Source organism: Microtus ochrogaster, chromosome 16, assembly GCF_000317375.1.
Source record: "Microtus ochrogaster isolate Prairie Vole_2 chromosome 16, MicOch1.0, whole genome shotgun sequence".
Classification (NCBI taxonomy): domain Eukaryota; kingdom Metazoa; phylum Chordata; class Mammalia; order Rodentia; family Cricetidae; genus Microtus; species Microtus ochrogaster.
The window spans coordinates 50375381-50392571 of NC_022018.1; the positions used below are offsets into that span (position 1 = coordinate 50375381).

At 44.9% G+C, this 17191-nt stretch overlaps 1 protein-coding gene across 3 annotated transcripts in view; it reads right to left on the reverse strand.

Moving 5' to 3' along the window:
• Positions 1–675: 675 nt before the first annotated feature.
• Kif13a (kinesin family member 13A) overlaps positions 676–17191 on the reverse strand; it is a 177472-nt gene continuing 160956 nt past the window's right edge. For 2 of the 3 annotated variants that reach the window (XM_013349117.2, XM_013349116.2), the window contains 4 exons: positions 16808–16913; positions 15092–15243; positions 6067–6855; positions 676–2228 (listed from right to left, as the gene is read on the reverse strand). In XM_013349117.2, coding sequence (XP_013204571.1) covers positions 2208–2228; positions 6067–6855; positions 15092–15243; positions 16808–16913 — 1068 coding nt within the window. In that variant the 3' untranslated portion in view covers positions 676–2207. Of the gene's footprint in view, positions 2229–6066; positions 6856–14467; positions 14573–15091; positions 15244–16807; positions 16914–17191 lie in introns of all 3 variants that reach the window. The other variant, XM_026782988.1, reaches the window with a different exon arrangement.

Genomic DNA, 17191 nt, shown 5'->3' on the forward strand with positions numbered 1-17191 from the left:
AGGTTGAGCGCTTCCAGGTCATGCTATCTATCATGCAGACCACAAAGGGAAGGGGGCAGCAGAAATGTGGCCTGAACCCAGGCTTTGCCACAACCCCACTGTCAACCACTCTGCCCTGGCTCTCCATTTACCCAACACTTTACAACTCTGGCACCCATAGGTCCGGTGCTGTCAGGTGATCAAAATAAACATCAAATGTGCCTAGGACAGTATCTCGGTAACACTAAGCCCTCAATGCATTAATAATTGTTAGCAGGCCCCTGACACCTTAGCGGTGTAGTGTGTATGCATACAAATACAATAAATAAATAAATAAATAAATAAATAAATAAATAAATAAATAAAGGCATGTGTGGGTAGATAGTCTAGGGGACAACCTTGGGGTCATCCTCAGACATTGTCCAACTTGCTTTTTGAGGCAGAATCTCACTGGTCTGGGATTCGCTGATTAGACTAAGCTGGGTGGTAGGTGAGCCCCAGGGACCCACCTATCTCTGCCTCCCCAGGACTGAGATTACAAGCATGCACCACCATGTCCAGCTTTTTTTCTTTAAAAATGTGGGTTCTGGGTATTGAACTCAGGTCCCCACCCTTGCACAGGCAACACTTTATCCACTAAACTCTGACCCACCCCATGGTAATCTTATTAAGAACAGACACTCAGTGCTTTAAAATCTGAATTAGACAGTTTGTATTCTAAAACACACACAAATCTGTACCAATTAAATACAATAAACTTGAAAGGGAATATAAATTACAGCTTCTCTTTTTGTTTTTAACAGAAGATAGTGAAACACTACAGTCAGCTCACTATACACACAAAACAGCAGCTTTTCAATAAAATCTCCCGTATTGCCCTCACCAACACTAAGGATTTAACAAAAGTACAGCAGGCCACACACATGCCTCCCTTTCTCTCACAACACACACGTAGCTGTACATGGAGGTCCACTGCACAGGCATCTGCAGAATAAGTACATAAAATATTTTTGTAAAAATTTCCACACGCAATCCTACAATGTCTCTGCTTGCAGGAGAGTTTGAAAATGAAAAATACGACGACTGAGTGGTCCATATCCAATCCCCCTTCAATCGAGGTGACGTGCAAACCTATGAATCTGATAGCTCGGTCCGTCTCGTCATCATTTTCTGGAAGCAAGCAACATGGCAAAACCACACCACGATGGAATTTACCAATCTGAAACAAAGTGATAATGAGAAGCCCTAAACCAAGACTCCTCCCCCAGCGCCCCTCCTCCACTCTTGGTACAGCTTTGGGTTTGCTTGTTGTAATACTGCCCTGTGCATTCTGCCTGCTTAGATGGGCTGAACAGGGTATAGGAAAGCTAGGCTAGAGCAGGAGCCCCAGCCATTGTCAACGGTCAATATCAAGTCAGCAGGTATCAGGCTAGGTGGAAGACCAAAGGTTATAGCTGTGAGATTTCTCAGTGTGCTTAGGAAATGGGACAGGGGACAGGGCAGCACATGGCTGGGTAGCCAAGGGTAGTATGGCACCAGACCGGAAGTGAGATTATATACTCACACAAAACAGAGTGGACAGCAAAGACGTTCAGTCTCATAGGAGTTCTTTGGTTATAAAGAACAGCGCCGGCAACCGTCTCTATAAAGAGGGATTAAGAACCTCATTCTTAGATAATAAAATAGGTATTTTTTCATCTGCTCGTGTCAAAGCAGTCATCAGGTCGCTTTGTAACAAAGTCCAGTACCTTGTGATTTTTGACAAATCACTTATCTGCATTTCAATGTGCAGATATGTCTCTGAACAGACATACCATAGATACACAATTCACATACATAATATATATTATTTATAAAAAGACAAATCAGAGCATTGACTCCAGAGTCTGCAGTAAGAACTGATTAAAAATGTACAAGAATAAAGTTTGAGTCTGTGGAGGTCTTTACACAGTGGGGGCATGTAGGAAGTGCAAACGACAATACGGCCACACAGGTAAGCCGAGATTTCATTTCTCTTCCTTTCTGGAAAGAGCAGAGGCTGTGATTCGCCATGGGACAAAGTGCTGCTTCTCCCACTGGGGAGGGGAGGTGCCAGGCTCCCCCAGTGCTGGTCTGAGGTCGTGCTGAGTCACAGCTGTCCCGTGCTGGGTCACACAGGGGGCGTGTACTGTCCCAGGGCAGGAGTGGGGAAGCTGCCGAGCTGTGGCCTGCAGATGCATGGCTGTCTCCTACCATGTGGCCGTGGTTTCCTGGAATACAGAGGATGATGAGTCCAAGCTCCTTGTCCCCATTTCCCTACCCCCACACAGGGCCATCCTCTCAGGGGCTTTCTGACTGAATTTATTATGGAATCTCAGAATCAGGTGAAGCATCTGTAGGAAGTGATCCATGTTCTTAGTAATTTCATCATTTAAACAACAACAACAACAAAAAATTTAGAAAAAAATGGTTCCCAAATAGACTTTTGGTTTTCTTTTATATCACTTAAGTACTTGAGAGTTGATTTTTTTCCCCTCCCAAGACAGGGTTTCTCTCTGTAACAGCCCTAGCTGTCCTGGAACTAGCTCTGTAGACCAGGCTGGCATCAAGCTCACAGAGATCCAACTGCCTCTGCCTCCCAATTACTAGGATTAAATACGTGTGCCGCCACCACGTAAGTACTTGGAGTTGAACCTAGGACCTCACGCATGCTCAGCAAACACTATGCCATCAAGCTACACTCTCGGCCTTTTAAACAGCTGTTGTTATATATGTGTATTTATGATATAACAGTTGTTGTTATATATGTGTATTTATGATATATGTGTACACACATGTGTACTTCATGTGCCTATGCATGATGAAGCCAGAGAATACTGAGAGTCTTATTCTATCACTCTGATTTATCCCCCCCCACAAGTCTTAAGAGGTGAATCTGAAATCAATTCAGACAGGCCAGCTAGCCAGCAACTCTAGGACCTGCGTGTCTCTGCCCCTCAATATTAGGATAATAGACATATACAGCCATGCCTAGCTTTTATATGGGTTCTGGGGACTCAAGCTCCAACACTTATGCTAGCATATCTAGTATTTTTTTTTTTTTTTTGGTACTCTCTGAGCCATGTCTTCAGCTCTTCAATAGACTCATGTTGTCAAAACAACTTAGTAAGATTAGTATACAAACAGGGGTTGTAGCTCATGGGTAGAGCAGCTGCCAAGCATTCAAGAGGTTCTAGACCCAGGTCACACTGCAATCATAACCAACTTCAACATAGCAGAAACCCTAGTGTCAAATACTTTTTGTCTTTTGTGTGGTATTTGTACATGCACTTGTACATGGGTGTGTGTGGAGGCAAGAGTTCAGTGTCCGGTGTTCCTCAGTAGAATTTCACCCTATTTATTGAGACCTGGAACTCATTATGTAGACCCGGCTGGCCTCCAGTTCACAGGAGCGAGGCTGCCTCTGTCTCCAGAGTGCTGGAATTACAGGTATGCTCCTCAGGTCCGACCTGGTAAGTAGGCACTAGGTTTCCAAAGTCAATTCCTTATGTGTATGCAGTAGGCATTTTTATGTGTATGCAGTAGGCATTTTTACCAGCTGAGCCATCTCCTCAGACACACAGAATTCTTTCTGAAGAAAAAGAATAGCCAGTCAAGTGTGGTAGAATGTACTTTTACTTCCAGAGCTTGGGAGCAGGAGAGGGTGGATCTCTTTGTGAGCTGGAGGCCAACCAGATCAATGTAGTGAGTTCCAAGACAGCTGGGAGAGAGACCCTATCGAGGGTGGGGGAGAGAGAGAGGAAGAGAGAGAGGTCTTCAGCAAGGACTCAATTTCTCAATTTTCTGGGATGTTTCACAATGAAACTCTTCCTTCTTGTGTTCTGATCCATTGGGGCAATGAAACAGCAAAGACTACATCCCCTCTTTCCTTTTCAACAGCCCAGGCTTCTCACAATGGGACCTTGGACATCCAATCTCTTTGGATGTTGCCCCTGGGGTCTGAGCAAACTTTATTCCCCTGCCCCACCCCTTACAAAGTAGAGCCTTGTGGGTGGAGCAGTTCCTGAGGGTTTCATCTGGCTTCTCCATAGTCCTCTAGTGAGTATTTAGGATTGAGAAGAAAACCTAATTCAGATCTAACAAACTGAGCAAATCAAACCAGGCTGGTGATGCAGCACAGCTGGTAGAGGGATCACCTAGCTCGCATGAAGCCCTGGGTTCCATCTCTAGCATAGTGTAAACGGTAGGTGGTCGTGCATGCCCGTAATCCCAGCATGGGACGGGTGGAGGCAGGACAATGAGAAGTGTGAGGTCATCTTTGCATCCAAGGAATTAAAGACCAGCCTGGGCTAGAGACCCTGTCTCAAAAACAGTACAAAACAAAACAAAGAAACATAACAACAACAAATGAAACCTGGAAGAAGAAAAAAATCAGACGGGCTTTAAGATCAGTGTGAAGGACAGGAGGACTTGGTGCAAAGTCACACCGGCTAGCAGTAACAAAGATGAACAATGAGCTTCTCCATCTATGTCCCCTGCTACTAGCATTCTTACACATGGGAAGACCTTTTTGGACTTTAACAGACTTCCCTTACCCAGGGTAGGGTTTCTAGATTATACTCTAGCATTCTGGAGGCAGAGTCAGCCAGTCTCTGAACTTCAGGCCAGTAGGAACAACAGAATTGCTGAGTGCACTGTTTGGAGCGTTGCTCCAGAAGGCACAGAGAAAAGCACTGACAGGGACAGGGTCTCAGCGAAACCAGAAGTGGCACCATGGGTGTGGCTGTCCTATCTTCCCTCACCAGGCATCGGTGCCTCTCTCCTGTCTGGCAAACTGTTTTGCTGAGCCTGTAGTGTTACACAGGCATGGGATGAAAAAGGAACCGTGAATGAGAAGAAATGGCAGTTCTTAGGAACAGAATGCTTAGCAGCTGAAAATCTATCGCTGTAATCTACTTTTCCTTAAGGAAACCCAGTTAGCTCTAGTATGAAAATTAAACAATGCTGAAATCATCCAAAGCCCAAAGTTCAACTAACTGCTCTGGAAGCAGTGCCTTTCCACCCAAGGGCACCAAGGTTTAAAAGGCCAGTTCCACTCTGGAAACTGGTGGGTTTTCATTCATATTGTAACATCTCTGAAAGTGTGTGTTTCTCGCAGTTACTGATAATGGTTTCTGGGACACGACTCAAAGCCTTGAACATCCCTGAACAATACTAATCCAGCCCACTGTTCTCTTGTGAGTGTGTGTGTGTGTGTGTGTGTGTGTGTGTGTGTGTGTGTGTGTGTGTTTATGTATGTACATGCACACCAATGAATGCCACATGGAAGGTGAGGTCATGTGTCTTACTCTATCCCTACCCTTGACCTCATTTTGTTTGCTTATTTTGTGACAGGATCTTATTATGTAGCCTGGCTGTCCTGGAACTTCATATGTAAATCAGGCTGCCCTTGAATTTATGGAGTTCCACTTGTCTCTGCCTCCAGAGTGCTGAGATTATGACATGTAGCTAACCACCTTGATTTTTGAGACAGGACCTCAGTGAATTAGGAACTTGATGTTTTGACCAGCCAGCAAGATCCCATGATCCATCTCTCTGTTCAACATCACTGTGAAGAACTGGAGCTACAGAGGAAAACCACTCTGCTTGGCTTTCCCATGGGTGCTGCACACCTGAACTCAGATCCTCAGGATCCAATACTAATGGAGACTGTGACAGCCAAAGGAATCACAGAAGTGATGAACTATGGTAGATGCTACCAGATTGTCTTGAGGTAACCAATAAGCACCCGAGGGACCAAACATGAAGATTACCTCTGGAGTCTGACACAGCCCATCCGCCAACCAACCATTTTCCAATTAAAAAACAACAGTAACAACAAAACCCAACAGCTATGGTTCTGCTTTGGGTCCCTAACCAGAGCTGTGGTCACACAGCACGTGAGCAGGACAAGTTGGGAGCTTGCTCTGCAGTGGACCCATCTTCCGAATCACCGAGGTCAGATGAAGCTCTCCTGTGAATCTCACTGTGGTGGCCAGCTTTGGTGAGTTGGTGGCCAGTAAGCTGAGTTCACTGGGAACCCAAAGGGCCACCTCTGGGAATGGTTACCTGCTCTTTATCTATCTTGGAATGCAGCTGGCCAGCATCCGGGGGTCCATCTGGGACACTTTTATGGTCTGTTTCATCTGGTAGATCCGTTCTACCAGAGGGCTCTCCAACAGAGCAACCTGTCAAACCATCAAAGTCTCTGCCATCAGACACACCCATGAACTCTGTGAAGGAATGGTCCTCTAGTATGTTTGTAGTGTGTTCTACAGTCACCTCTCCTGGGCAGAATTCTCTGGCTAGTTGGCCATTTTTGCTGGGGCCAGCATCCAGTTCTGAACATGAGGCAGTCCTGCATGGCATTCTGGAATTTATCTCAGGGATGCTCTGGGGTGACACATTCCCCTTGGGTAAGGCACTGTTTTCCTCGTGTGGCACGGTGATTGTCTGATCCTTCCCCAAGCCTCTTTCTACTTCGGTAGGCTCTTTATTTGAAGCTGGTCTGAAGTCAGGCGTAAGTGCTGGTCCAGAGTGCTCACTACACTCAGAATCCTTTGCAGAGATGGCTAGCTGGTCCGAGCTGTCGCTGGAAGGGACTGCCATGTCGGACAGAGTGGCATTGGAGGCACTATGGGAGAAGTAGCCACTGGTGAGGCTGCTGGTGGTTGGGCTCCGAGACACCGCTTTCTCCAAGACACTTGAGTCTGTCAGGCCCGCTTTAGAAGACCACTCCCTGTTCTCCAAGCTGGCGTTGTAAACACTGAAGTCAGCAAACTCCACGGGCACATAAGGCTGTGGGTGCATCAGCTTCCTGCTAATAGCTTCCAGCTCATTTTCCTCCTCTTCGGAGTCCTACAGAAAGGAAGCCAAAGCCAGTTGTTAGCTCCTTATAGCAACTGTCTGATTGAGACATACATTCCCATCCCCATGATCCTTTCCTCCCTCCCTTTATTCCACGTTTTTCATATCATTGAGACTGGCCTTGACTGCTCAATCCTCCTCCCTCAACCTCAGGGAGCGGGAACTATGGGTATGGATCCTCCACCAGACCCAGCCTCTCTTTCTTAAGTATAGTCAAATCTTGTCATCTATGGCCATAAGTATCTTATTCTCAGAGACTTGTGAATATAAACCCACTGTTGCCTAGCAGAAATATGCATTTATTTCTTCTGCGTCTACTCAATGCTCATTGGAAGGCCATCTGCCTCTGGTTTAAGGAAAGGAACTGGATGGAGGGCAAATGTTAGCTGTGTCATTTCCCCCTCTTAGTCAGTGAGCAGAGGCATAGTCTGCCTGGGCAGAGGAGTGAGCTCCTTTGTTTGGTCTGACAATCTTCAATCCAGGGATGCAGAGTGCAGGAGATTCAGGCCCTCTGGGGAAGTTTTTGAACTCAATTTATGAGGTCTGTGCAAAGCTCAGAACCCTGCACTCAGTATTTCACTAAATGCTGTGGCACAGAAACATGCTAACAGTTCAATTACTGATTTCCTGGGTCTGTGAGAAGCAGAGAGAGGCTTAGCTAGAAAGCAAGGGAGGCAGAGAGTGAATGCAAGAGAATTCTCCAGCATTGAGTAGTTTGGGAACTGGCAAAGATAGTCCGAATACAAAAGGGAGGACAACTCAGTCTCTGTCCAACAAATGATACATTTATTTTGTTTTAAAAATTCTGTAAGTATTTAAATTTGTTTGTCTATTTATTTTATATATGTGAGTGTTATTTATGTCTGCAAGTACATCCGTGTACCATGCGAGTGCCTGACGCCTGAGCAGGTCAGAAGAGGACACTGAAGAACTATCTGGCAAGCTCCCCTTGCATGCCTTCTGCTGTCGTGAGGGTTGGGAACACAGATGCTGAGAAGGACATGGTCCCTCCTTCAGTAAGGTATACCTGTGAGTCCTTATTCCAAGACTAGTCCTGAGCTCCACTAACTTAGAAATCACAGAAGCAGCTTTATTTTCCCCGTTACCCAAAACAACTGTAGAAACCCAGATGCAAACATCTGCCTTCCTCACTAAGGATGCATAGGGGGGTGGGTAAATTATTTAGATGAGAAAAAGGGGAGGTCACCAAAATGTGGTAGGTGGCTATTCAAATACAGATATAAATTTCATCTGTTGAATTTTATAGTAATATTTTCTTTTGTATCTCATAAACATATGAGATTTAAATACCCCCAAATATAGTTGATTAGGGCTGGGGGCATAGTTCAGCTGGTATCGTCCCTGCCTAGCATGTGTCTGATCTCCAGCACTGCATAAACCAGGTGTGGTGGCACAGGCTTAGACTCAAGCACTCAGAAGTTCGGAGCTGTAAGATCGGAAGTTAAAGGTCATCTTCAGCTACATAGTGACTCTGAGACCAGCCTGGGCTACATAGTGACTCTGAAAACAGTCTGGGCCATATATAGTGACTTGAGACCAGTCTGGGCTACTTAGTAACTTTGAGATCACCCTGGGCTACATAGTGACTCTGAAAACAGCCTGGGCTACTTGTGACTTTGGGACCAGTCTGGGCTATATAGTGACTTTGAGATCAGCCTGGTCTAAATAGTGACACTGAGGCCAGCCTGGTCTACATGGTGACTTCATAGTGACTTTGAGGTCAGACTGGGCTACATAAGACTCTGGCTAAATTTAAAAAAAAAAAAAAGAGGATTTTTTTTTTTGGTCACTTCAACTTAAAAGTTAATTTTCAAAGTTTTAAACTGTTTAACTGAGAACTGGAGGCACATTTGTTGGCACATGATTAGGGCATGCAAGGTTCAATCCTTAGAATTCTTCCAAAGTGTGTGTAGGGAGAAGTATAAATTAGTTGAAGAAATCAGCAACCTCAATTCCTCGGCTACCAAAAGGTAAGTATCAAATACCAATGGGTGGTAAAGGTTTTGAAATGAACAAAACAAAATCCTTTGTATCTTTTGAGCCAGGTTTCCCTGTGCAGCCCTGGGTGGCTTGCAAGTTACTACATAAACCAGGCTGGCCTTGACTCACAGAGATCAGCCTGCCTCTACTTCCCCAGGGATGAGAGTAAAGGTATGTGCCATCAGGTTCAGTTAGGATACAAGTGCTCTTGTATCCTAATCTTTAGATGCTTTTAAATTAACTAACTCTTGGGCTGGAGAGATGACTCAGAGGTTAAGAGAACTGACTGCTGTTCTGGAGGTCCTGAGTTCAATTCCCAGCAACCACATGATGGCTCACACCCATCTATAATGAGATCCGGTGCCCAGAATATAATAAAAAAAAAAAGAAAGTTAAAAAAAAAATTAACTAAGGGGCTGAAGAGATGGCTCAGCGGTTAAGAGCACTGGCTGCTCTTCCAGAAGTTCTGAGTTCAATTCCCAGCAACCACATGGCTCACAGTCAGCTGTAGTAAGATCTGGTGCCCTCTTCTGGCCTGCAGTCATACACACAGATATGGTATACATAATGAATAAATAAATATTTTTTTAAATTTTTTTTTAAAAATTAACTAACTCTTTTCTTTTCATTTAATTTATTTATTTATTAAAGATCTCCGTCTCTTCCCCGCCACCGCCTCCCATTTCCCTCCCCCTCCCCCAATCAGTCCCCCTCCCTCCTCAGCCCAAAGAGCAATCAGGGTTCCCTGCCCTGTGGAAAGTCCAAGGAACCCCCACCTCCATCCATTTCTAGTAAGATGAGCATCCAAGCTGCCTAGGCTCCCACAAAGCCGTTACGTGCAGTAGGATCAAAAACCCATTGCCATTGTTCTTGAGCTCTCAGTTCAAGTAGGGTAGTGAGATGGCCCAGTGGGTAAAGGTGCTCACCACCAAGCTGGTGGACCCGAGTTCAATCCCCAGGACTCACAAGGTGAAAATAGATAACCAATTCCTACATGGTGTCCTCTAACCTCCATACAAGTGCTGTGGCGTCTGCACATCCACACATGTGCATGCATGTACAACTAAATAAATGTAATAAAATTGTATTTTAAAAGCTGGGAGGGGGCAGTGCTGTAGCTTGAATGAGAACGGCTCCCACAGGCTCCTATGATTGACTACTTGGTCCTCAGTTGGTGGAACTGCTTGGGAAGAGCTGTGGGTGTGGTTTTGTGGAGGAGGTGGGTCATCAGGGGCCATCTTAGGGTCCGAGACTTAAGCTCTGAGCTCTTCCTGCCATATGTCTTCATGCTGCCATCTCTCTAAAACTGCCAGCCCAGTTACATGCTTTCTTTCCTAAGTTGCTTTGGTCATGGCAAGAGAAAAGTAACTAAAAGTAACTAATGCAGCCTGGGAAGAATGTAGCTCTCTTGGTAAAGGACTAGCCGGCATATGCAAGGCACTAACATTAGGAAAAGAAAGGGAAGGATCCCCACCCCCTGGCCAAATGGATGGGTTGGGATGGGATGGGGTGTTCTTTCCCTGTGTGGTTATCAAAGAACAGAGCCCGAACAGACTAACGGTCTTGTTTATCAGCCCTTTCCTGTATTTTTAGATTCTGGATTCATCATATTTAGACTGAAAATTGAATTTCAAGTTTTACTCTTCTTTATGTGTTTAATTTAAGCTAGCAAAAATAATGCAATTCTCTAAGCCCAAGAGTAGCCAGTACAATTAGCCACTAACAAATGATTTATTGTGCAAGGAGAGGCAACCCTCAGCCAAGGATTAGCGGCTTGAGGACTTTCATCTTTCTGAAATACCGTTTGCTGGATGGCATAAGCAGCCATTATTTTAATGAGTAGAAATGTATCAAACTTATTAAGATAAGGATTATGCCTAAAGGATGAGAGTGACCCAGGGAAACCTGAGAATCCATGGACTCTAGGGGAAGAAGTTCAACTAGGAAACAGGCTAAAGACAGAAGAATTACATATGCCAGAAAACAAACCCAAAAACCTCAGTAGGGATTAAATGGTTTACAACATTTAAGAAAGATTGAAAGTTTGCCGAAGAAATGCTTTCAAGAAGGAAAAAGAAAAGAGTTTTCTGGCTTATAATGCATGTTGGGGTACTTTAGTTAGATGGGATATACCAAAGTGTCAGAATCATGAGGGACACTGAACTGGACCTGCCTACAAATGACTTAAAAGCAAAAGAGGTTACAACCCAACCTAAATGTGGAGCATGGAGTCCAAACTCTCAGACTTCTCTGTAGTTACTGCACTTGAGATTTGATATATTCCCCATTTAACTTATAAAGGCGATTATTTCTATATAGATAAAATGCTCTGATTAAAAAATGGAGGGAGGGGGACTAAGCCCATTATTGAAGCAGTGACTCTCAGTAGGGGGTGTCACTCACACAGTGGATGCAATTTCTGTTACCACTACAATCAGGTTATGGAGGTTTGTCAGAAATGGCCCAAGTTCAGGGCTGCCTGCCAGGGCTCCCAGCATGCCTATGAAGGTCCCAGGGCCTGGAGGCAGAGCACTGAACTTCACTCAGTTATGAAGACTGTAGGTCTCTGTCTTTAGTCTCGGTAACTGTGTGACTTGGGGCAAATTGCTCTATCATTCCTGATCTCTGTTTCTTCAGTGAGATGAGAGGAAACCATATGTTGCCTGTACAAAACCAGAGAGGGGTATTGAGGATACAGGGGGAAGGGACTGACTTTCTTACTGTTATTCTCTGTGTGTCATGACATTAAAAAAAAAAAAAAAAGACAAGTTTGGGCTGGAGAGATGGCTCAGTGGTTAAGATCACTGGCTGCTCTTCCAGAGGTCCTGAGTTCAATTTCCAGCAACCACATAGTGGCTCACAACCACCCATAATGAGATCTGGTGCCCTCTTCTGACCTGCAGGCATACATGGAGGCAGAACACTGCATACATAATAATAATAGTGATAGTAATAATAATAATAGCCGGGCGGTGGTGGTGCACGCCTTTAATCCCAGCACTCGGGAGGCAGAGGCAGGGGGATCTCTGTGAGTTCGAGGCCAGCCTCGTCTACAAGAGCTAGTTCCAGGACAGGAACCAAAAGCTACGGAGAAACCCTGTCTCGAAAAATCCAAATAATAATAAAAATTACAAGTTCAAAGCTGGTCATACTGATGCACATGTCTACTTGGGAGGCTGAGGCAAGAAGATTGCAAGTTAGAGGCCTTCCTGTGCTACACAGTGAGACCAAAGCCAGCCTGGAAAACTTAGCAAGACCTTATTTCAAAATAATAAAAAATAAAGGGCAGGGATATGATTCAGTAACAGACAGCTTGCCTGACACAAGCCCTGGGTCTGATACCCTGTACCACAATAAGGGATAAAAATAATGTGATTTTTTTTTTAAAATCTTATTTATACAGGTTGAGGCACACACCTGCATATCTTTCTAAGTGATCAGACATCCAAGTTACAAGAGTCAGACATAGCCAGCTATGGTGGCACAAGCCTACAATCCTACACTCAAGGGGCCAAAGTAGGAGGATTGTGAGTTCAAGGTCATTATGGGCTCCATAGTGAGACCCTGTCTCAAAAAAAAAAAAAAACAAAAAACAAAAAAAAAAACAAAGAAGCCAAACAAAACAACAGAGGAAGAAAATAGCTCGTGTCCATTTCTAAGATGGGAAATAAAATGAAAATTTCCCAAAGAAAATAAAAACCTCAGCTCAAACAAGCAAGGCACTCAGACTTTACCAAAACACCCCAGAAAATTGGCAAACAGAACAAAGTAGTGGAACAGCCCAGAGACAGTGCATGCACAGCAGCTTCTCCATGGGCAGCAGAGGCAGCTTTCTCAAGTCAGATCCCAGCAACAGAAAACCCTGCGCAGCATCCACACGTGATGCATTTGGTCACATGGAGATGAAGGCTGCTTGAGGTGTCTTGGGTTAAGAGAATCTGGGGCCACCCTCCACTCTGTCTGCTGGGATGGGCTTTCTTTTAAGTTGGTTAAAGGAAAGTCAGGGAAGTAACCACGGCAAGCTGTGTGAACTGCACATCTGCATGAACCACACATCTGTGGGAACCGCACATCTGCATGAACCACACATCTGCATGAACCGCACATCTGCATGAACCGCACATCTGTGAGAACTGCCCCTCTATGTGCCGGGCAGTATCAGAAGGAGCACCTGGCAGTCTCTGGTGGGTGCTGGACCAAAATAAACGCTTTTAATTTTGTGTCTCTACAACCCAGGGGTGAGAGTCCTGTCAGCCCGCAGACAGACCCAGGCAGACACACAGCCAGACAGCCTGAGGGTAAAGGCAGAGCCATCGGCTCTTTGAGTGCACCCAGCAGTTCTTAGTAAGACAGTGGACAGTGAGGTAAGTGGGGACGGCTCTTTGAGACCCATCGTGGTGAAGGAGCAGTCTCTGGCATGGACCCTCTGTGCCATCAGAAGCTGAGACAGATGAACAGAACTCAGAAACGGGTGTGTAAGGAAGGGTATGCCTTTTCTTCCTCTCCTGTGTTAGCAGAGGAGGCACTGCTTTATGACCCAGGCAGCAGCTGAGCATGCAGATGAGAGGCCGCCGTAGGACCTGCTGAAGATGCAGTTAGTGTTTGCACAGTGTGGCCATGGCTAATGGATCTTACACTGATGCACCCATGAAAGGGTCTGACCCTGCTTAGCTGGGAGACTCCTGGTACGGCTCAACATAGCAGCTACCAGGCAGCAGTGGACATCCAGCAGCCTCCTGTTGCCCCAGGCTGGTGTCCCATCCAGTCCCCACCCCAGGCTAGGAAGCCACAGCAGAGTAAAAGCAGAGTTTCCAGGTTTACAAACCTTCAGGTTTAAAAAAAAATTGGTTTTAAATTGAGGTATAACCTATAATCAAAAGTACCAGGGATAATGGTACTTGAAAAATGACATTTCAAATGTTTGATTTTTATTAATTTACTCGGAGACAGGAGCTGGCTCTACAATCCAGGCTGGCCTTGAACTTTCCACCTCAGGTGTGAGCTGTCCCTTCCAGTCCTTTGAAAATCACTCTAAAAGTCAGGCTGAGAACAAGCAAGTTGGACTGTATTTTGCCAGGTAGGTAACAAAAGCTACGGGACTTGGAGTGATGGGGATGTGGCTGATGACGATGGCAACAGAGCGGCTACAAGCTACACAGTTATCTTGGTAGCAGCAACACAAGAAGCTTTCAAACACACCCACAGCTAAGTGCAGGATTACTTACGCCAAGTAAATGCAATTCCTCTAGGTAGATTAACTTCAGAATCTGGGCAGTACGCACAGACACATTGGAGAGATTTTTGGTATTAGTTCAACTGATTGTGTTACGCTTTCCTTTAAAATGACTAGAGCCCTCAAAGGTGCCTTCCCCCATTAGCTAAGGAAACTTCACTGATGTAAAAACAAGCTAAATAAACATTTAGAGGAATATCACAGGTCAAGGTTACATTCATGCAAAACGTCATTTTCAAGAGTCACATTTCCTTGTAAAGGCAAGGCTTCACACATGTCTTAATTTCTTTGACAGCATTTGGAAGGCAGATTGCAAAAGGGTTTCCAACCCACCACCAGGCAATATGACGGAAACATTCCAGAACTTACAATCTTCTCCTCAGGTTTGCTATTGTGTTCTACTGGCATGCTGCTGCCATTGCTTCCTGGGGGTACAATGCAGCCAGGGTTATGTGCCTGAGATGGAGACATGCTCTGCAAAGGTTAAGACACATAGATGCATCACACACAAGAGACGATCACAGCCAAAATATCTACTAAGTACATGCATGTTAGAAAGAGCAACGACACCACCGTCATTATGTGTGAGTAACGCGGCAGCCAATGTTACGGATCAGAGTTAAACTACTGGTGAAATAGGACCAGAACGCACATATTCTGTGGCAAGACACATCATTAGTTTTATCAACAAGTAAATACATAAAGGCCCGTTGAGTTTTCAAATATCTACCGGGCATCACTTTTCTCTCTTGAAAGATATAAAGGACTGAAACACCGTTGATGCAGAGAAGTAAAACTGTGGCAGTAATCATCAAAACCTCCTGCCACCACCAGGCATGCTTGAGAGAAAGGCTTCTGAGAATGGGCTCCACAGAGTGACGTAACCCATGCATGTCTGCATGCAGCGTCCAACAAGTGACTGCAAACCACTGTTCTCTGAAGGCTGCACCGTTCTGTTCGGTTTGGCACAGGACAGAGAAGTCAAGCATTTACCTCTTGGCTTAGGAGAGGTCTCGCTTCAAGGGCTATCCTTTTCTTATGCTCCTCTTTTACAGGCATTAGGGGTTTGAAAAACTTTGGTGGCTGAGGAGAAAACGCTTTAAAAGGGCTGACTGTTAAGGCATGTGGATTCTCGGATGGATAACCTGAGGAATACAAAAAGGACAAGAATTTATAGATAGCTGAGCATGGTCAGAGGCGCACAGGAAGCCAGGCCATCCCCTAGTGTTGGTCCCCAGCTCAAGGATGTATGGAGAAGTGATGGGATCACAATGGTGTCAGCCTCATCAAGGGAGATGCACACCGATGAGAACAGATGAATGGACCAAGCTAGAGGAAGTAGGGTTTACAGGGTCGGGGGTGGGGTGTGCCTCAGAAGGGTATGGTTTCTGGCTCCTGGTTTTTCTTCTCTCCCTTGTTTCTTAGGGTGAGAAGTAGCACCACCACAGCCTCCTCCTGCTCTGATGCTCTGCTCTTCCCTGCTTTAAAGCATGAAGCAAGGTGGTCCTGGAGCAAAACCTTCGAAACCATGAGCCCAAAGAAACCTTCCTTCCTTAAGTTAGTTTTTCTCAGGTAGCTTGTCACAGCAATGGAAAGTTAATACCCCCATCAGATATATATTCATATATGTCTGATATAACAGCAAAAATAATATGCCAATACTTAGTCCAGCATTCCAATGGATGGAGGCAAGAACAGGGATAAATTAGGCTAGAGAGACAGCTCAGTAGTCAAAAGTGCTTGCCATTAAACTGCACACCCAAATTCAATCCCTGGGACCCCCATGGTGGAAAGAGAGAGTTGATTCCCCCAAGCTTTCCTGTGATGTGTGTGCTGTGACACACTCCCACTCCCAACTCGTGCAATACAAGGAAATAAATGTAATAACAGTAAAATAGAATAAAATTAAGTCTATGAAGTTACAAAAATTATTAAAGGGCTGATCAGTGAGAAAATGAGAAATAAAAAATTCAAACCTTTTCTTTTAAAAACCATCATTATTATTAATTATTATCGTTATTAGTTATTTTATACATACGGGTATTTTGTTTGCATGTACGTTTGTGAACCACATGCATGCCTGGTGCCCAGGGAAGTCAGAAAAGGGCCTCAGATCCCCTAGGACTAGAGTTTCAAATGGCTTTAAGCAGCCATGTGGGTGCTGGGAATCAAACCCGGGTCTTCTGCAATAGAGCCAGTACTCTTTACTATGGAGCCACCTCTCCAGCCCCTTAACTCTTCTCAAGATCTGACTTGAGTTCCACTTATTAGACCAATTCTGGCTCCCCAAGGTCTCTGGTGTGTATTCTGCTATCATTTATGAACCTGTGTTAGGTATTAGAGTTGGGTTTCCATAACATTTGAGGGCTACATAAAAGAATGAGAGGCAAATACTCTTTTGGTTAAGAAAACTGAAAGAGAATTATGTGTGTCTCAAAACAAGGTCAGAATATGATGGATTGAAAAATGATTTAGAGAATTTGAGATTACAAAAAGGTATTCTCTTAGGCTGGACAGTGCCTGCCGAGCATGCACGAGGTTCTTGGTTTGATCCCCAGCACTATGGTTGTGCATGCACAACTATTATTTTGCTATATAGAACACACCGCAAAAAGAAACCCAGTAAGGGAATGTGGACATTCTGGCTAAGAAGACGGGCTTTGAACATCTGCTTGAGGGGACAGTCACCGGAGGCAGTGCTACCACTACCTTCTTTGCTCCTGCGAGGTGAGTCCCTGGGTAAAGTCCCATAGCATGCGACATCCTGGTAACTGGAGCTGTAGTCAGACACGTCTAACTGGTTCTCGGGCCAGCCCTGCAAAGTAAAGATATAGGTCACCTGCGATGAAGTCACTCTGGAAAAACGGAAAGGCAGCTGTGATTTCAGTTTCTGTTTCTTTTCTTTCTTTCTTTCTTCCCCTCTCCCACTTACCCTCCTCATTTTTTGTATTTTGAGACAGGGTTTGACTATGTAGACCTTGTTGGTCTCAAACTCACAGAGATCCATATGCCTTTGCTTCCCAAGTGCCAGGATGAAAGGCGTGCACCACTATATCTAACGCTTGCCAATTTTTATTTTTTTTGTTTGGTTTT